This window comes from Bidens hawaiensis, unplaced genomic scaffold (genome assembly GCF_021521415.1).
Source record: "Bidens hawaiensis isolate Kalapana, Puna unplaced genomic scaffold, B.hawaiensis_p1.1 tig00000512_1, whole genome shotgun sequence".
Classification (NCBI taxonomy): domain Eukaryota; kingdom Viridiplantae; phylum Streptophyta; class Magnoliopsida; order Asterales; family Asteraceae; genus Bidens; species Bidens hawaiensis.
Window position 1 is genome coordinate 2,230,035 of NW_027491033.1, and position 20,858 is coordinate 2,250,892.

General features: G+C 34.2%; 2 protein-coding genes across 3 annotated transcripts; one reads left to right on the forward strand and one right to left on the reverse strand.

Moving 5' to 3' along the window:
* Window positions 1-10,344: 10,344 nt before the first annotated feature.
* LOC143633947 (uncharacterized) lies at window positions 10,345-15,742 on the forward strand. Of its 2 annotated transcripts, none has more exons than XM_077102155.1 (11): window positions 10,345-10,466; window positions 10,902-11,054; window positions 12,017-12,698; window positions 12,779-12,875; window positions 13,444-13,531; window positions 13,616-13,800; window positions 14,019-14,151; window positions 14,880-15,016; window positions 15,122-15,196; window positions 15,299-15,418; window positions 15,519-15,742. In XM_077102155.1, the coding sequence occupies exons 2-11, from the start codon at window positions 10,910-10,912 to the stop codon at window positions 15,609-15,611; spliced, it is 1,755 nt and encodes a 584-aa protein (XP_076958270.1). In that variant the 5' UTR covers window positions 10,345-10,466; window positions 10,902-10,909; the 3' UTR covers window positions 15,612-15,742. The 2 variants fall into 2 exon arrangements, with proteins under 2 accessions (XP_076958270.1, XP_076958276.1); XM_077102161.1 differs by having other exon boundaries at window positions 12,791-12,875.
* A 2,928-nt stretch (window positions 15,743-18,670) lies between these two features.
* On the reverse strand, window positions 18,671-19,783 carry LOC143632705 (uncharacterized). Its single transcript, XM_077101150.1, has one exon. It carries the CDS (start codon window positions 19,781-19,783, stop codon window positions 18,695-18,697), a length of 1,089 nt encoding a protein of 362 aa, XP_076957265.1. The 3' UTR covers window positions 18,671-18,694.
* Window positions 19,784-20,858: the final 1,075 nt, after the last annotated feature.

The following is a 20,858-nucleotide window of genomic DNA, read 5'->3' on the forward strand; positions in this document are numbered from 1 at the left end:
CAAAAAACATAAAGTTAACTCACTTGGAAGATCCACTTCCCTCGGGTTCTTGATTCGAAGGACCCGAGCCATCGCCTACCTCATCGTCATCCCTATATACCCGTTTCGGTCCCATCAAAAACCAATAAATAAATATTTAAAACTAGAAATCTAATCAATGTAACTGTAAACTACCATTATATGGGTGATCTTATATATAGAGAGAGTTGATTGGAAGGTTATTTGAAAGTTCCAAGTAATTTATGTACCTAGAATGTGGGTGTGGTTAATGGTTTTGTCATATAATATAAAACATTAAACATGTAGTCACTATCACAATATCTTAACCAAAATCAATGTCTCTGCAGTCTACACATGTCACTAGCTAATAATAAATCACCAAATTATAATCCATACCTTTTATATACACAATTTGTAACAATATCATTAGCATTTATAGATTTAATTTCACGTCATTGTTAGTTTTTAGCCCTGTTTTATTTAATGTGACGTATTTGGTCTTAGTGGCACGATATAGATATATATAATGTATGCTTATTGGTAGTTTAAAAATTGGAATGAAGAGGTTTAGTTGGGCCCACAAACAACGACAAGTAATTGTTTGTCGTAGGACATGAGTGTGTGAGATAGAGAAGAGAATACGCGTAGGGGGTTCATGGGATTAATTACGTGGAAGATTAGAGGAAGTTACAATGACGCGTGGAAGAAAGAATATGTGTTGACTTTCAATATTTTCGTATTTTGGTTGTTTTGTTAATTACCGCGTCTTTACTAAATAAAGGTCCATATTAATTTATAGGGTCCATCAACTCAAACATTAACATGAGTTCAATACGAGTTGGTTTTGTTTATGGTTTGGTTTAAAATAATAAAATTGTTGTTAACGTTGGACTAGCTTACTTGGTAGAGAGCTAGAGAGGTACACGTCTTTTAAAAAGTTGGTTACAAGTAAACTGGTAGTTTAGATTTATTAGTGTAAAGCAGAGTAGGAATAACATTTTTCGTTAAAAAAAGTTATAAAATTGTTTAAACTGGTCATGAGTTTGTTTCATGATCGGAGTTTTAATAAAAGTAGGTCGGTCGGCTTTAAAACGTACAAACTATAGCAAACGATTTGGTTTGCGATTAATATTCAAAGTAGGCTTTATGTAATGAACTGGACAATATTAATATGTCGCGCTATGTTTCAAACTTTTTAAAATTAAGTAAAATACAAATAGTTAAAATGGTTATTTTCAAACAAAACAAAACAAAAAAACAAAAGGCTAAAATGATATAGAGTTGAACTTAAATAAAAGATTAAACGTTTTTTATTTGTACTACAAAATATTAAAGTTATGGTTAAGTTAAGCTAGACAATTTTTGCCGAACGCCTCAACCTCTAGCTCATTTACAAACCGAAGCAATTGCAAAATAGTGTTTCTTTTGAACGAAGTATCAACCAAGCTCTAAATCGCGAGGTATTTAAACATTATAGTTATTAATGCACCCTGTAATAATATTTAAATGCATATTAATTTCAAGTGACTAACATGACGAACAAGTTCGCGTCTGACAATAAATTTTATTTTATTTTATTTTATTTAGGTCAATAATTTTAGTTCCTTTAACCTAGCTTCATCGCTATTAATTTGAGATTTTTATTTTCATTCTTAAAAAATAATAATAGATGACGAATCAACTATATGATTGCAAAAAAAAACACCAAATAAGTAAACTATATCATATTAATACACAATAGCTTTACACTAACACTATGTTCCAGAGATTCATTTAAAGGGAGAAAAGAAAGAAAGGGTAATGAGGATAGAAAAGAAAGGAAAGAAAAACATATGATTTTATTCCGTGTTCCCGAGTTAAATGAAAAGAAAAGGAAAAGAAAGAAAAATTAAACATTCTATGTGTTCTCGAGTGGAGATGAAAGGAAAGAATGTTACACTTTTACTATTATACCCTTTTATCTACAAGTTATATAATAACATAATTGATTAAACTATATTATTTCAATTATAATAGATTAACTCGAGAACGAAGTACCTTAATATCATGTTCTAAAATTAAAATTCTATAACTTTTCCATCCCTAATGGCTAATGCTAATCCTATTTATTTTTTCTGTTAAATAAGACACTTCACATATTTTACCTCTAATGACTATTTATGCAATTTTTGTACACCATCTTTCTTCCTTTTTATTATTTAATTCATTTGAAAGGAATTTATATTTTTATTACTTAACTCAAATTTATTACAACATGACTTCTCATAACTTTTTAGATGTTATTTTATTTATTTTCTTTAAATATTTAACCTAAACTTTTATTTCATGTTTTAGTTTAAGGTTTTTTTAATATCCTTTCTCTTATTGAGTGATTTCTAAGTAACTTTCTTTTAGCAATTTAGCCAAATAACTTTTTAATTGTTGAATTTGATATTAACTTAATTTTTAATTAGTTGTATTTTAAAATAACAAGTTTTAGTTATATCACAAAAGGAAAAAAAAACATTTTAACCTTTTTGTAGTTAAATAATAAAACTACAAATGAACAAAACACATGTTGAGATGGTTTTTTGCATAGCACGACTTCAATTTCTGTGTATTCTTTGTCTGTTGGTATAATTAAATGATTTAAAAAACGAACCAAACACATGTCAATATGCTTTTTAAAAAAGATAAAGATAATAACATATATTACCCACCAACTCATAACGCCACGGCACATGCAAAACCAAGCTCTTTGATGGGCAACTCGGACATTCAGTTTGTATTCGTTCATTTCGTTTCACATTACAACCTGGACAACTCTCGTAAGGGATGAGCTCAGTATCAATATCGATATCAAAAATCTCAATAAACAAAATACCGGTACATGTACTGAATATATTTGGTACAATGTCAATACCAAAGATAAATTAAATCAAATTTGAATTCGAGGTCCCTAAAACGTTGTTGCTATCAATGTTGTTACCTTTTGTTTTCAAAAGGTTACCACTTTGGTTCTTTTTAAGAGAATTAAGACAAATCCGTTAGTATTTTCTCTTTCACAAATTGCATACACAGATTTTATTTTATTTTTTTTGAACGGCCAACTAACTAACGTCGGACACCAGCACGCGGCCCTTGGCTAAAGGTAAGGTATTGCAACCATATTTTCTCCTCTCTATCTCTCTGATTTCTCTGAAGCGGTGGCCATGATTCTTTAGTTACTCTGCTCACTCTGTGATTAATCGCTCACTGTTGCCGGGTTCAATTTCCGAACCCTTGGTGGCGGTGGTGTGGTTTTTTCATCGTTTACCGTTGCCGGGTTCGATTTCGAAACCCTAGGTGGCTATGGTGGTAGCGGTATGTTGCTTCACCATTCTCCTACAATCAGACGCGCTTGAAAAAACAATGATTATGTGCAGTTTCTTTGTCTGCGCTGGCTACCTCATTATTATTGTGTGTTGGAATTTCTATATGCCTTTTAACATTATGCTTTTGATTTTCACTAAGACTATTTAAAGTTGTGACTATGGCCAGTTATGTTGGCTGAGCCTTTTTTGTTTCTATTTTTGATGGTTTGAACGATTGTAACTGGCTTGACTGATCATAGCTTGCTTCAATCGAACATAACCCCTATCAATGATCTATTATTTGTAAATTATATATTTGGCAATCAATTTGTGCTTAGCCTTACACCGAGGACAGTTGAAGCTACTAGATGGAAACAGAAAGTCTACAAGTTGGAAGTTGAAGTCTTGCAAATGTCCAATTGGAGCTGGGAATAGAAAATAAATTAACTTTATCAGTAGAGCACTAAGTGTGGGTACCTATCAATGATGTATTATTTGTAAATTATGAATTGATACCTCTATTTTTGTATTTTCTTTACATTAAATGCCATTACTTTGTTCACCATTTCAAACCTGAATTTGTATCAGTTCTTGCAGTTATAACAGGTCAGATGGCTGCTACTCAACAAGCAAATGTTGAAGTAACAGGAAGTCAGAAACTGTGGAAACTTTTATAAGGTTAGATTGTATAAATCTGGATTGATTACTGCTCATACTAAAACATTTATCAAGCGTGAGAGTTTTACTCATGAGTTCGATCCATATTTATATCATAGAGTTACTAAGGTATGAATTTAAATTTTTGGTTATGGTTATAGTGATTTGTCATACATTACTTGGGTACTAATTGTGCTTAAGACGTAAGAATCTAATTTTATAGTTTATAGTTTATTTATTGTAATGTTCAACTTTTGGTTATTGAATTGGATAATATCTGTATAGTTTGCAAAGAAGAATTTCTACCAAATCTTGATGCAGCTGATCATAGCTAATAATCCTTTGTTGGATCATCTGGAGATGGTAAGAAAAATGGAAAACTTTACATCATTTTTAGATCAATTTTTAGTTTTTAAGGCTGTAAGCTGATTATAATCTTCTTTTTGTGTAGGCATCAAGAGGACGACTGCAATGTTGCTAAAAATTAAGGTATTTTCTTTCTATTTGTAACACTTCTCAATTCCAATCTTATGAATTTTGTTTTATCCTTAACTGTAAACATTCTTTTTGTTTGAGTTTTTGCTTATGTTTGTTTAGATGGGTTGGGCTCAGTGCTTGACCTGCCCGACCCAAACTCAATTACTGAACCCAACATGAAGCCACAAGAAACACGAGAAAAAAATTTCACTTACCTGGACCCGACCTACGTCTGAAGCTGATTAAATAATACCCGAACAACCTAAACTGTGAAAATCGAAACCTGAGAATAAAGATGAGTTTGTATTTACATTTAATATTTTCTTTACCGTAATCGATTACCTAAATGGATCCCGAACTCGAGTTACGAGTTTCTTTTATTTCTTATTTATTTAACCCGGTGTCGTTCTTAACTATAATCGGTAACTGAAACTGACTCGAATCGGGTTTGGGACTACGCTGGGTCAGGTTTGGGTAGTTTAATTTACATTTAATTGGGTTCAAGTATGTTGGATAATTTGGGTTTTGTTTACATGGTATTTGGGTTGCTTTGGTTCTGGCCGGGTAATCAAGTCCGGGTTGGGTGGTTCCGGGTCGGTTTCGATAATTGACTATGCTTAAAAATGACAACAGGTTTAATAAAAAAGTAAAAATGAAGATTTTTAAGTTAAACATAATTTGTGTTTATCTTTTATTGCATTCTTTGATGCTAGATAAGCAATTTAAACTAACATACTTTAAAGTTATATGTACTTTTATGCCTTAACATGTTATAATTTTGTGGACAGCAGCATAATTGCTTTGAAAGTCCTTCTGGTGGTGCATGTGATCCGAAAACGTCAAATGGAAAAGCAATCCCACAAATGCATGCACAAACTACTACCATATAGTCGACAATAGTGATGTAAATTTTGATATTCTAAACCATTGTACATTTGTACCAACTCTAGAAATATAAAAATTATATGTCATCAACATTCTTCAGTGGTTTTGCTTTGTCACAAACTCTATAAGACATTCAATCGTCTGCCCCTGCCCCCGCAACGCGGGGGTCAAATTACTAGTTGGTTTGTAAAATCAGTCATTCATTAGAGTGATATTGTCAGTTGCTAGCCGCAAATTTTCATGACATGCATCTAACATAAAATAATTAGGCATATTTCAGTTTGTTGCTTGTTTTAAAAAGATTTGAGACCTGTTTCAATTAAGAGGCTGTTTGGTAGCCTCTTAACAGTCATTAAGAGACTACATGTCTACATCTTAATGGCTCATAGCCTCTTAATGGTTAAGAGGTAGCCTTAAGTCTGAATGGTTAAGAGGTAACCATAAAGAGGTAGCCTCTTAACCATTCAGACTTAAGGTTACCTCTTAACAATTAAGAGGTTACGGACCAGGTAGCCTTTAAATCTTAATCACTGTTAAGAGGTTACCAAACAGCCTAACATAGTGTCATTTTATTGTGAACAATATATGAAAATAAAAAGATTACTATAGAGGGGAGAAGGGGTAGAGGACGACCTAAATTGACTTGGGATGAGAGGATTAAGCATGATTTGATAGACCTAAATCTCTCCGAGGACATGGTTGAGGATAGGAATTATTGGAGAAGTAGAATTAAAGTTAAGGATTTTTAGGAAGAAAGGTATCCTTAGAGCTTTTATTTACCTTATTTTAGTCACACACCATAATAATATTTTCTCTACATAATAATATTAATATTATTTTTATTATTATTATTATTACTACTACTACTACTGTTGAATTCTGATTTCATTGGCTAAAGGTAGCCCGAGCCGACCACTAGTCCGGACGGACGAAGCCCCTAGCGGTCCACCTGTTAAGGAATTCACCGGATAAAAGGTATAAAATAATTAAATTACCCTTCTAAATTTCTAATTATCTATATAGAGTAAAAATAAAAATTGGTGTCATATAGCCCTGATTAGGCCATGTGACAGAACCACTGGTATATTTAGTTCCAGTATTATAACAAACATAATGATAACTAATTGAACGTCAATTTCTTTTGTTATCTAATTTTGGTTATAGTTCTGGTATCGTAACATAGGAGTGAGTGAGTACTGGTAACGACATCGAATATGACGGAAACCAATCAAATTCGCCTAGACTCGCCGCGTTTTATTTTAGTTCCAATACCGTAATGAACGTAATGAAAGCCGACCGAATGTTCGATTTTGTTTTAGTTTTGAAACCGTAACGAACGTGACGGAACCCGACTGAATTTGCGTAGACTCATCGTCTCAATGTCGGGGATTGACAACAGCCGGGTTCTACCAACACTCGAGTTTTACCGACTGATGCCACCCCCACTGGTCCATCTTGATTTTTATATTTTGTTTTTTTTTTGTTTTTCGTTCCGGTACAATAACGCACGTGACTGAAACCGACCGAGTTTGCGTTGGCTTACCACCTCAACGCTTAGAACCAACAATACTTAGATTTTACCACCGCCCGAGTTTTACCAACCTGTCTCGGCGCAACGCGCGAGATAAAACAATAGGTAACATAAAAAATGGATGAGGTTGACACCACATAGGGTTAAGGGGGAAAGAGCACAAAATACCCAAACATACTTTTTAATTAACCAATCAACAATGTAATGGCATCTCACTTTACCAGAATGGGTTGTAGCGATGTTCCCGAAAGAAACCAATCACAAATTGCAACCCAAATATACTTTTTCATTGTTCATCTTTAACTTCATCATTTTGTTCGGGAACCCAGTTTTTAACTTGAAAATCCAACCCGAGCCACTTGCAGCTATGCTACCAATTTACCTGAATCAACCCGATTTGATTTCCCGAAAGCATGTTATCCATCTTATAAAAGTTAAACCTTATATAGATACATGGCGTTAAAGGTTTCCTTACAGGACTAAAATAGTTAAACATGCTACAAGGTTTAAAAGTTGGAACTTACTCTAATCTTTAATTTGAATATAATAGTATGATATAAAGTTTGGGTCAAGTTATTCTACAAAGGGTAACAAAAATGAGAATTGTAAGAAGCCATAAATAATTGACATGTGTCAAGTGTGGACGAAAAGGAAAAGGGTATAGAGATAATTGTACATATTTTATCTCTCCACATGCATGACACATGTCCCCCATCATTTTAGAACGTCTATAACTTTTTCGTATGATATTTAAAAAAAAAATCATCATAATAACAAGCGTTTTTTTATCTTTAATATGAGTATGATTTTGTTATATAAAATTTAAAACAAAAATCACGTTATTGTGTCTTTTCGCACATCATTGTGTCTTTTTCGCTTATCATTGTGTCTTTTCGCACACCATTGTGTCTTTTCGCTTATAATTGTGTCTTTTTTCGTCATTGTGTCTTTTCACACACCATTGTGTCTTTTCGCTTATAATTGTGTCTTTTTTCGCACACCATTGTGTTTTTTCGCTTATCATTGTGTCTTTTTTCGTCATTGTGTCATTTCGCACATCATTGTGTCTTTTTCGCTTATCATTGTGTCTTTTTTCGTCATTGTGTCTTTTCACACACCATTGCTTTTCGCACACCATTGTGTCTTTTCGCTTATCATTGTGTCTTTTTTCGTCATTGTATTTTTTCTTCATTGTGTCTTTTCGCACACCATTGTGTCTTTTCGTTTATCATTGTGTCTTTTTTCGTCATTGTGTCTTATTTCTTCATTGTGTCTTTTCGCACACCATTGTGTCTTTTCGCTTATCATTGTGTCTTTTTTCGTCATTGTGTCTTTTCGCACACCATTGTGTCTTTTCTCGCCATTGTGTCTTTTCGCACATCATTGTGTCTTTTTTCGCCATTAATACATGTTACACAATAACTTGAAACGTAAAACACAATGGTGAATACATATAAAACAATGACCTAAAACGTAAGACACAATGGCGAATGCGTATAACACAATGGCCTAAAACGTAACACACAATGGTGAATATATATAACACAATGACTTGAAATGTAAAACACAATGGAAACAACATATTACACAATGACACAATTAACAACAAAAAACACAATTAAAAAACCCATTATTTTTTTTTATTTTTATATAACAATATGGTACTCATATTAAAGATAAAAACGCTTATTATTATGGTGATTTTTTTTTAAAAAAATAATGTCGTATGAAAAAGTTATGGACATTTTAAAATGATGGGGGGAATGACATGTGCGTTGCATGTGGAGAGAGAAAGTCAACAAATGTGAGTTATTACCTTAATGCCCTTTTCATCAATTTTTATTTATTAAATTAATCTCAGTCATTCAAATATAAGATAAATGGACTGAATTCCTTCTCACCATTCTCATTTTTGTTGTCCTTTGTATTTTAACTTTACCCTATAGAGTTGTTTTTTTATGTTTTTAAAAAATTGAGATTTTCGTAAAATAAAAACATTGAAAAGTGTTGCAATATATTGCGTACTGTTATAGCATACACGTTACGTAATTATTCACATGTTAATTATAACGTGATACATACGTACATATGCCATTATAAATGCTAATTATACAATTGCATCTCCGCTTAAATATGCTTTCCATGTAGAAAAAAAGGACTTCCTAGTTACGACACTACACAAAACATATGCAAGGATAAAAAAACTCGTCTCTCGTTTCATAAAGATACCCATATTTTCTTTTGGAAAACAATTTATTAATCAGTTAATTTCGTATATAATCAAAAATGTGTCAAAACTTCATAATATTCAAACCTAATCATTATGATTTCAAAAAATATCACATCTAAAATATCTCCGGCCTTATCTTTTTAGAGCCAATTACATTACTTTAACATGATACGAACCAAAAATCAAACTAGATTATGTTAATTCCGAACATTACATACATACCATACGTCTTTATTATAAGTAACACAAATTTATCTTACCTTTTATATTACTACTTTAAAGCTAAAAATTTATGAAAAAAATTATAAATAGTTATAAAACTACTTCTTTTAACATCGTTTAGAACTACCCGTAATACCCGAGTGAGTCTTTCTGAGACGAAATGTCAACTGTACATATTGATTTTGACGCTTCAGACTTGAATCACCAAAAAACACCATCAAATAGAAAACCCAATATTGTGGAAAACTTCATTAAATCAGGTTTCAAACTCGAGACCTCAATAATCACAAATCTTAACCATTATCTTCATACTATAACCAAAATATCAACTATAAAGTAAATTATTAAGCATTATGTCTATCATTATTTTCTAATATTTTTATGTGTCAACATGATAAATCCAAGCACTATATACATTGGTTTTATTTTCTGCATTTTCTTCTTTATTTATCTTAAAAAACATCCAAATAATTTACAATGAAGTGACATGTAAGCTGCATTGTAATCTCTTTTTGATATCAAACTCAATCCTACTAAAAACAAAGAAATATTTAAAAATGTATATAAGAAAACTTATTAAATAGGCCAATCTGTCGGTTGAATAAACCCGTCCATTTAGCTAAACGTGTTTATGGTTCAACCCGAAATTTAGTAAAAAACTTAATATTTATTTATAGTTGTTGGATTAGAATATATATTTTTTTTAAACAACTACAATATATAGAAACATAGATATTACATCAATATAGCAGGTAGGCGGGCAACAAGCTGCGCCGCCACCCCTTTCTGAATTGCAAACCCTAACCTGCTAAAGACATACCCCTGCCCATTTAAAGTCGATACATTACTATGCATAACCTTTTGGACCCTGGTGATGTAAAAATAAAAAAATTAATTAATATTCATTAAATTTGGCCCTGTTCACGGGAACGACGAGTGGGAAGGACATGGTGTCGTGTTGCCATTTCTGGTAAACGATATCAAGTGGGCCATACCTATACCCATATCCATCCTTTCATTTCATAAACACACAATAATAATATCATTCATTCTCAAGCTATGGACTCCATCGATTGAACACTCTTCTCTCAAATTCACACACACTTGTGTTCCGGTTTAGCGAACAAATTATGTAAGCTTGTTAATTATTACTCTTTCAATGCCAATCGTATTGTTGAAATTGTTTAGTTTTTGTTGCTTAAAATGCGAATCAATGCTGTGTAATTGCTTAGTTTTCGTTCGGTTATTAGGTTTTAGCTGATTATTTGTTGATGGAATAGTGAAATGGATTCGTGTACTGTTTATTAGGTTTTAACTGATTATTGTTTTAGGTTATGCTTGTATGAACAATTGTAATACTGAATATGAAATTGTTTGTTAGGAGATAATGTGTAATTCTGCTGGATTTTGGATATATGTAAGTAAACTATTGTTAGTGTTGTACTCATCGGTTATTATTGTGATTGTGAATTTGTAATGGTAAACACTATTTACCGAATTGGGGAACCATTGTGTGATATGTTTCATGTGTTTACTCTCATGTATGACATTTTTTTAAATTTTGTAGATTTAATCATGGGAGTTGAGGAGACAGCTACCAAGTTATCTGGTGCTAATATGACTCACCAAGAATGGACCATGTCCCTGCACTCGTATTCTGATCTTACAAATGTTTCTCCACTGGTGTTTTTGTATCTTCTGAAAGAGTGTTATGTTTACGGTAAAGTTATTCACTCGGTTAATAATTTGTTAGAGATCTGATTTTTGCATGATGATCTCTCTTAGACATTTATTAGACATTTAGACCCTCTAAATTCACAGTTAGACTTGTTATCTTAAAAATATTATATAGCAGAGCTTTGAAGTTTGAAATATGAAAATGTTCATATGAAGAAGTGGTTGTAAATGTGAAAATAAGTAATCCGTGTTACTACACTTTTTATATGTATTTGTCTTGTTACTGATCACTCTCTTTGTTTAGAAAATAGGATTGTAAAAGAACCGAATGAACACGAAAAGAGCATGTTCGTGTTTGTTTGTTAAGAAAATGAACGCGACCGTGCTCGTTTATGTTCGTTCGTTAACAGTATAAACGAACGAACATAAATGAGCATGGATGAAAAAAGTAACTAATCTAAAACTAGTTAAAATTAACGTGAATAAAATTGTTCTGGGCTTCAAAAGTTATTATATCCATACAAAGTTGTAATAGGCACAAATAACAATAAGTGAACATATAATGAATGTAAACAAACTAACACATGTAAACTAATGAACAAATATGAACGAACATAAACATATTTAAATGAAGAATAGGACACGTGCTCATGTTCATTCGCTTAACTAAATGGGTAAATTTTTTGTTCATGTTCGTTTGTTTATTAAATAAACGAACATAAACAAACTTCTTGCCGAACGGTTCACGGACTGCTCACTGAACGTGCAGTTCGTTTACAGGCCTATTAGAAAATGCAGCAATTGCTATTTGTGTTGTAAAGAAATGCAACTACAAGATGCATTTTGGATCACTTTTGTACACAAGCTTTCTTAGCTTTGTCATAGTAAGGGGTATTTCAGGTATTTGGTCATCAGTCAAAGCTTTCTTAGCTCCCATTTTCATCTTTTCTATATTATCTCAGTTTCTTCTAAAGACGTTTAATACTTAGATATTATATATAACAGGCACATGCAAGGCAACTGCAAAGTTTTTTGCTCTTCAACATCAAGTCCATCAAGCTTTACACAACAAGCCAAAACCGGGACCCGCAGTGTTTGTGGCCCGTTGTCTCTCTTTACTGCCTATATTTGAATCACACTGTGAAGGTTTTAGTCACTTGGTGATCGCTGCTCTACGCCGTCTTTTAAAAACGGGGACCACACAGGAAGATTTACAAGAAGCAAAGTTTCTCACTTCCAAATTATTTGTAATTGCTGTTCGTGGTACTAAAATCCATGATGACAGAATACTTGTGAAAATGCTTGAAATTTTTGGCATCCGACTTGCAGACATCAATGAGGTGTTGTTTCATTTGGATACAGAGAATGATAGCTTTGAAGATATAGCAAAATCCTTCATTGACCAGTTTATCTCAAAGCTTCTAGTATCTCAATCGTATATGGCAGCTGTCACTCTTCTAGAACATCTATCAATTCGTCACTCTGAAGAGTCGTTTGTTCATGAAATGTTGGAAAAACAAGAGTATCGAGCAGCTGAAAAATGGGCTGCATTTATGGGGAAGCCAATGCTGTGTGTGCTGATTCGCGGTTATGTTGACCGGAAGCTTCTAAAACAAGCTTATGAACTTATAAAGAAAAATAATTTGCGTGACGAGTTTCCTGAAGTATATAAAATGGGCAAAGAAAGGTAGTACTTTATTTGTGTGAATCATTTTAATTACTTAATTTGTTAATTTTTTTGATTTATCACGTAATCAATGTATTCAGTCATATTTGCAGCTCTCTTAAGAAGCTAGCAGAAAAAGGATGTTGGGACATTGCAGAAATGAGGGCAAAATCTGATAGGCAACTTCTTGAATATATGGTAAGTTGACTTCAAGTATTTGACATTTTCTTTGATTAATTTTCATGAAAAACAAGCAATAAATGTTATGTTATAAAGGTAACAATAGTGTTTTTTGGTCCACTCTAGGATTCTAAAAAATAATCGGCTTGTAAATGAACCGAACGAACACGAATGAAGCATGTTCGTGTTTGTTCGTTAACAAATAAGCGGGGGGTTTTTGTTCATGTTTGTTTGTTAAGAAAATGAACATGTTCGGTTTATGTGTGTTCGTTAACAGTATAAACGAACGAAATAACTGAGCTAAACCCAGTTATAAGTAATGTGAAGGACAGGGTGTTGAGCCTCGAAAGTTATTAAAACTAGTCTAAGTTGTAATGGGCCAAAATTTTAACATAAACAAATGTAAACTAAGGAACACAAATGAATTTATATGAATGTAAGAATATTTATGAACATAAATGAACGAACGGTACGTGTGTTCATGTTCGTTTGTTAAATAAACAAATATAAACGAACTTCTTGGCTTCTCACTGAACGGTTCATGAATGTTTTGTTCGTTTACATGCCTAATAATGATCTTTTTCAGGTGTATTTGGCAATGGAAGCTGGTTACTCAGAGAAAGTTGATGAACTGTGTGAAAGATACTCGTTAACAGGTTTCGTAAAAGCGAAGGGTATGATAGCTTATATATATGCAGTAATCAATAAACTTTGGAACAAATTGCTCTTTTTATTTAGTGTTTTTTGATGCTGCACAGAAACTGAAGCAAGCCTTCCACATATTCGGTATCTGCATCTTGATGAGTTGGCAATTGATGACATCATTTGGGTCGATGAGCTTGTTGGTCTGCATGAAGCAACATGTCATATTGAGGAATGCAAAGTTATTGGTCTTGATTGTGAATGGAAGCCTAATTATGAGAAGGGCAGTAAGAGTAACAAGGTAATTAAATCCATTTACATTGATGATATTTTATTAAGCAGATTCACTTAATTATGGTATTAACCATTGGTTAACTATATGCTAAGATACATGAAGTGTATGATTAGACTAGTAATATGATAGAGTTTACTTCTAAGATACTTATACATAATACATTAACTACTTCAATTCGTGTATGAATTTTTATATATTATTTTCGTCGTTTGTTTATGTTACAGGTTTCCATCATGCAGATTGCTACTGAGAAGAAGGTTTTCGTCATTGACTTGATTAAGTTGTCGAATGAAGCTCCTGCGGTTCTTGACAGCTGTCTAATCCGTATTTTTCATTCCCCTCGAATCTTGAAACTTGGTATGATACACATTATACACACATAATAATCATCACTAGAGGGTGCAAGATGCGTGTGTCTGGGTATGAGTCGAAACGGATTCTAGTAACCGGAAATTTGGTTTTTGAGTTTTTGAAATCGTTCGGTTTCAGTTTTCTTGGTTTTAGAGTTCTATTCTGGGCTTGAAATTTTTGGCCAAAAAATTTTTTGGCCTAAATCTTTGTGTTAACAAATGATATATATTTAGGCTAAAGTATTTGAATAACACTATTTAAGTGAATTTGTTACTTGACATTCAAAATAGAAAATGAAAATTCTTAAATTCGGTTTGATTTTGTTTGGTTTTAATTACATGGAAAACCAAAACTGAACCAAAAATTCGGTTCTTACGAAACCACCATCCAAATCGTCAGTTTTTGTTTGGGTTTGGTTTTTCCGGTTCGGTTTTTTGTTGGGTTATGGATTGATTCTTTCGGTTTAATGCACCTCGCTTGCCTTTATTAGATTGGGTTGACTTGCAACACTTTTGTGTCCATTTTATAAATTATAAATGCGTTAGTTATTTTTAGTAATAATCTAAATATTTGAACAAATTATTAGAAGGTTATATGCACAAAAATAGACTTTGTGACTTTCAACCCATTTTGACCTATTATTCCTCTTTTAGCTTAATTTTGTTTGCTTGACCGGAGATAAAATACAACTCATGTGGACCCATTTAAAAGATTCTTTTTTGTTTATTATACAGGTTATAATTTTCAATGTGACATGAAACAACTGGCCCAATCATATGAAGATTTTGATTGCTTTAAGCACTTTGAAATGCTATTGGATATTCAGAACGTATTCAAAGAGCCTCGCGGTGGCCTGTCAGGTCTGACCAAGGTAAATAACCGAATAAAACCATACGTGTAGTATTAGTATCTTTAATATGAAGTTATTACTTAAACACGTTTCTTTCCCTTTTTGTTGACTATAAATCTTAAAAAGGAAGTATTGGGTGTTGGTTTGAACAAGACACGAAGAAACAGTAATTGGGAAGAACGACCCTTGACCCGCAATCAGGTTCATAATTTTCTTTTTCTAATTTATGTTAGTATTTTCCTCCCATTTCTATACATTAAAGTAAAACTGACACAGGTTTTATTAAATTGAATACATATGCAGCTAGAATATGCTGCTCTTGATGCTGCAGTGCTTATCCGCATATTCTGGCATGTTCGCAGCCAATCACAATCGACCGGTGTTTCAAGTGAAAACACCCAAATGGAATGGAAATCCCATATTGTAAGTAAACTGTGTTTTAAATGTAATGGTTTTGGAGGTTTGATGTATGTTACAGAATGTATTATTAACAGAAGATGTATGTTTTCATGTCAAAATACAGATTTCTCATGGAGGTGACCCGGCAAAGATCAAAAAGAAGGTGAAAGGTTGTAACACGGGAATCAGAGAATCTCATAAACCAGATCAGAGTTAGGTAAAAAGATAACTGTTTTAGAAAAGGTTTTAAGTGGTAGAAGTCTAGAAATGTTATGGGATTTAGATTTGTACATAATGGGATGATTTGAATGGTTGGTTATGGTGGTTAAGCTTAGTTTTACCTTTTTACTGAGTGGTGTGATGGCAAGTACCTGATTCTCCTTTGGCAGAGGCCCGGGTTCAAATATCGTTTCTGTTGGCTTCCTGTCATGAAGTCTTGAAAGCTGATATCGTTGGTTAGCAATGCTTTGAGTTTTCTGGCACTAGGTTCCCATTGGTTTAAATATAAGTTTATTTCGCTACCCACTAAACTGCATGAAGCCTAATCCTAATTCTCCGGCACTTGCCGGCACAATCGAAAGGTGGCTGGACAGAAATTTGAATGACATGCAAACGTTGCAGGACACATTGGCTTATGTAGACTTGAGCTTTGCTTATAAATAAGTTGAAATATAAAAGTCCAAAGGCTTCTCTTATGGCTCAAGATGCATCGTATAAAGGACTAGGCCAATTGCTGTTTAACAAGTTTTATTTTAAAAAAAATTAATGTGTTAATATGTTTTTGAAAACCATATTATTAAAGCATAACCTAATTCGTAAGCTTTGAAATAAGAACTATAAAAAGACAATGTTTAATAGACTTGTACGGTTACTACAAGTGATCGGGTGTTATTTAGTAGATTTATTTATATTTAATAAAATTGAGTTCACTCAGTCAAAATGTTTTATTTGATAAATCAAAACTTTTTTTCATAATTTTTTTTATCTGTTTATAACTGGTAAATTTTCACTAGGAGTGACAGTATGCTATTTGAGGATGCCCGTATTTTGTAGATGGGTAAATGGTTAACCCCTGAAATTTACTTGTCGATTTGGATAAAAAAAATGCGCTCATTGACGGGTGACACATGAGGGATGTCTATCACACATTGCTGGACCATGAGCTGAGAACGGCAAACCCTGTTAATCTTACTCATGATATACCATTGATGAAGGGCATTTGAATCCACAAATGACAAAACACCTTTATCTACGTAAGTTGAAAAAATAACTTCAAACTATATTACTTCGATTAATGAATGCCCGACAAACTAATTATCTCAAATGAAATATTTTGGTTTATTATTATTGTCATCAATAAATAACTCACTAGACCAATGTTTTAGAGGTTTTACACCAACATAAATGTGTTTTTATCCGTGGAATTCTGTTTTTCATCTTTTTATTAAAAAAAACAATAATATATCATTTAAAGAAATCACATAAAAGAAGAAAATTACAAATGTAGCTTTATATTTGGAAGTGTTAGTGTAATCATCGTATAAAAATCACCCTCTAGTCATGTGATACACGTGATATCACGTATTACTTTTGCACGCAATATCAAATTATATTAGCATTATTACGTGTATATAAATGTTTTTTATACATGTTGAGGAGTCAAAAGTATCATCCTCACATAACATCAGAATTCAGAATGATGTCCTTTTTATGTGGAATCATTGTAATACACGACAATACGACTTAAGCTCATGTATTGTCGACATTTTTGTGTATCTAGTTCATACTCATTTGAGTTTTGTTGCTAAATTCCACGTTTTGTTCATATAGAGGAAAATGATTTTTACAAGGCAATTCATATTCTCCAACATAAATTTTGTGATCTTAAACAGTCGATTCAGTTAATATAGGGGGGGGGGGGGGGATTACGTTTCTGAGCTTGTTATTCCGTCGACTCTGGGGAAGGCATCTGATAAGGTTTGATATATGTGAAGATTGGATAATAGAGAAGATAATAGGGATAAAAAGGATGACCGATTGTATTAAGGAAAATGTAAAGAAAAGTTACAATAGATTCCGGGCCTACCCCTATCTCACCGCATAAGCAGGAGCCATGACAAAGCCATATTCAACATAAACATAACCTCCTCTCCCTATTAGCTATCAATACCTATTTATAGAAATATAAGTAGCACTTAACCCCTCCTAAAATAGACAAATGATATTTAGACTAATACTACATCATAATTCCTATCAGCATCATTGAGAAGGTGGCATAGGAGACATATGGCACCAAGTCACCACCTACACTCAATGAAGGGACAGAGGCTTTATCTTCCGCCATCTTGGGAAGACAATTCACCATTATCGATGGGTGTTAAAAGAGTTTGTGAAGCGTAAAAGTCTCATACTTTCATTGGATGCTACACTTTGTGATATCACATATCTACATTTGTGCATAAAAGAATTCTAGTGTACAGACTCGAGTGGTGGCTTGTTTTTAAAGGCTTTGAGATGTTGATCTCAAATTAACAGTAATATAGACCAACACATCTTACTTTAATTGATTCACTCTATTGATTAGAAATGTATTTGGTATATAGCCTTTGAGATGAACAGAAAGATATGCACATAAATCATAACTACATTCTGGCCAACTCTAACATGCAGCAAGGGTAAAACACCAATCGTTTACCAATGCAACCTGATTTTAACAAAGTGATAGTTCATACCGCCAATGAGCACTCACGCGATTACTTGTAATTAACACAAACATTACGATCCAACCACAAAACTAATGATATGAAGAGAAACACCTTCGAAATTACTTCAACGTTCGATATTGCTTCGGAAGCTCTCTAACTAGTCTTCAAGCATCACAATCTAAAACCAATCTTTCATAATGAAGGAAAGTTTTTCTGATATGCAACTTGTGTCTGCAACTCTCATAGCACACTTAAATATGTTTGATATCATGAAGCATCAGTTGTCATGGCCGAAACGTGTATTGAGTTTAAACTGATCGGACGCATAACTCAAAGCCGTGTAGGTATTGACTACTTACCGTTTAACTAACATCAAAAAGATGAAATGAACTCCAATGCCTACATAAGCAAAAAGATGATACACAACTGCGGATCGTGTATAACCAAGAACCGAATAACGTCTTCTACACAAGCTACAATCAACGATTAACGTATCCACTCAAACTAATAACAATGAGAGGTAATTAATTATAACTATGTACATATAGCTTAACATTGATTACAACAAGTCGCAACACCAACTCAAATCCATCCGTTACCGAGACGAAACTGGATTCAAAGCCCTCGCAAATCCATTCATGGCGCCATAACTCTTCGAACTAAACCCTAAGCATCCCAACAACCCTTGCCTATACGGCAGGTACGTCTTCTTCCTCATCTCCTCCGCTTGAGCTCTATTTCTAGTATAATGCACTTCATGTGCAGACGCAGACCGTCCTACTCGCTTCCGATTCAATCCTAATCCGTTCACCGCCTTCTTCCCAGTCGATTTAGCCGCCGCTGCCGCTGCATCAACCACCGCTTCATCCGCCTTCGAGGTCAGTGAATCTACCGATTTCTGGTTTTTATTGCTTGAATTAGAGTTAAACGATAATGTAGACCAAAACTTTAGGTTACGGTTACTGTTAGTATTATTAGTACTATTTCGTCCTTCGCTTTTGCTTCTGTATAATAATTCCTTCAGGAATATCCACCGTTTCGAGCTCCGGCCGACGGAGGATGACCGTGACGACGCGCCAGACGACGGCGTTTCGTTATCGTTATCGTTATCATTTCCGTTATCTTCTCTTCGTTTATCTTCTTCGGCTTTACTTTCGTTAACTTCCATCAATTCACTTCCGTCGTTGAATTTAAAATCCTCCAGCCATTGAAACGCGGTGTTGCTTCTTAACGGCGACATAGATCTGGCTTTTCTCCGGCGATCTCGTGCCGGAAAATTAGCTCTACCTCTACCGAACTTACGATCCGTATTATCTTCCAATACGACCTCGTGTTCGGCATTATCGGTTAACGGAGATCCATCCTGGTGACGTTGAAGGTGAGAAGAGAGCTTCATCGGCCGGATCTGGCCGTTTAAGAAGAGCTCGTCAGCTGACGTCATGGATTCCAATGGAGCTGGCTCGCCGGATAACTCAAACTCGAATGAGCCGCCGGCGTCTTCTAGTGGAGTAAATGAAGCGGAGGTTAGCATGTGGTGCATTGGACTAGAGGGAGCACTGTAGAAGAATCCAGCGTGAGAGTAGAGTGGTTCACGGCCGGGACTGGATGGAGTGGAAGCAGTGGTATGAATGTCAGGCTTTGTGCTGCCATTGTTACTGCTGCAGCTTTCTTCTGTGTCTTCCATTGTGTTTTTGTTTAGTGGTGGTGGTGGTGGAAGAAGGTGTTTATGTAGGTTCAGAAGCACCACTATCCTTCCATTCATTATCTCTGAAGAGTTTAGATGGATATATTATTATTATTATTATTATTATTATTATTATTATTATTATTATTATTAAGAGTGAGTAGAAGCCCCAGACAGAAAAAGATTTAAGTAAGTTAATATGACTAGCGAATCCTATGTTGCAGATCTGGATGGATTCTCAAAGTGTGTTGCCTTACGTGAATATAAGGCCGAGGGGTGCGCAGCGCTAGGAGTGGCGCGAGAATGCATGCGATAGCGCCCCGGGGCGCGAGAGCCACACCACCGGGGCGCGAAAGGGGCGTGAGAGGGGCGCGAGAGCGGAATCCGAGGCAGGCGCTGGGGAGGTTGCGCTCGTGAGAGAAGGTTGGGAAACGTGAATATAGCCGTTGGGGGTGTTTGGCCGTTGGAATAAAAAAAAAAAAAAAAATTTATTACTTAAATATACTCTATATATATCACATACATATTTACATATACATATTCACATACATAACACATATCACACCCAAAAGAATTCTCACACACCACACCCAAAACCGAAAATCGTCATATCTTCGAAGCCTTTTTTTAAAAACATGTCTGGAAATTGGTACCCAAACCTAGATTCGGATTACGGTTACGACGATTTATGGTCGGCACCGGAACAACCGATGTTTTATTCGGGGTCGCAACAATCAACCGGCTTTCAACCATCCAACATGCAACCGTCTCCTAACTTTGTAGTTCCGGAGACACAAGAACCAGAACCAGAAGGTGAAGCTGCGGGACAAAGAAGACGCGTCCACCGGAAAAAACAAGTTGCGGGGGAGGGTTCGGCTTCGACTGGAAGGGCGAAACGGAAAATCACTCCGTGGTCATCGGATGAGAAGGAAGCCCTGTGTCGGGCTTGGATAGCCATTTCTGAGGATCGGCGTTGCGGTAATTGTTTTAACGTTATTAAAAATGATTTTTAAAAAAAGTTAAATAAAAAAGTTAAAAGACTTACAAATTTATTTATGCATTTTGCAGCCGACTA

What these genes read in the sequence shown, in the direction of transcription:
- LOC143633947 (XM_077102155.1), top strand. Translation starts at nt 10,910, where the DNA reads ATGGGAGTTGAGGAGACAGCTACCAAGTTATCTGGTGCTAATATGACT. An exon ending in CCCTCGAATCTTGAAACTTG is followed by an intron (nt 14,152 to 14,879) that starts GTATGATACACA and finishes TTTATTATACAG; the next exon opens with GTTATAATTTTCAATGTGAC. An exon ending in TGGAATGGAAATCCCATATT is followed by an intron (nt 15,419 to 15,518) that starts GTAAGTAAACTG and finishes GTCAAAATACAG; the next exon opens with ATTTCTCATGGAGGTGACCC.
- LOC143632705 (XM_077101150.1), bottom strand. Translation starts at nt 19,783, where the DNA reads ATGGAAGACACAGAAGAAAGCTGCAGCAGTAACAATGGCAGCACAAAG.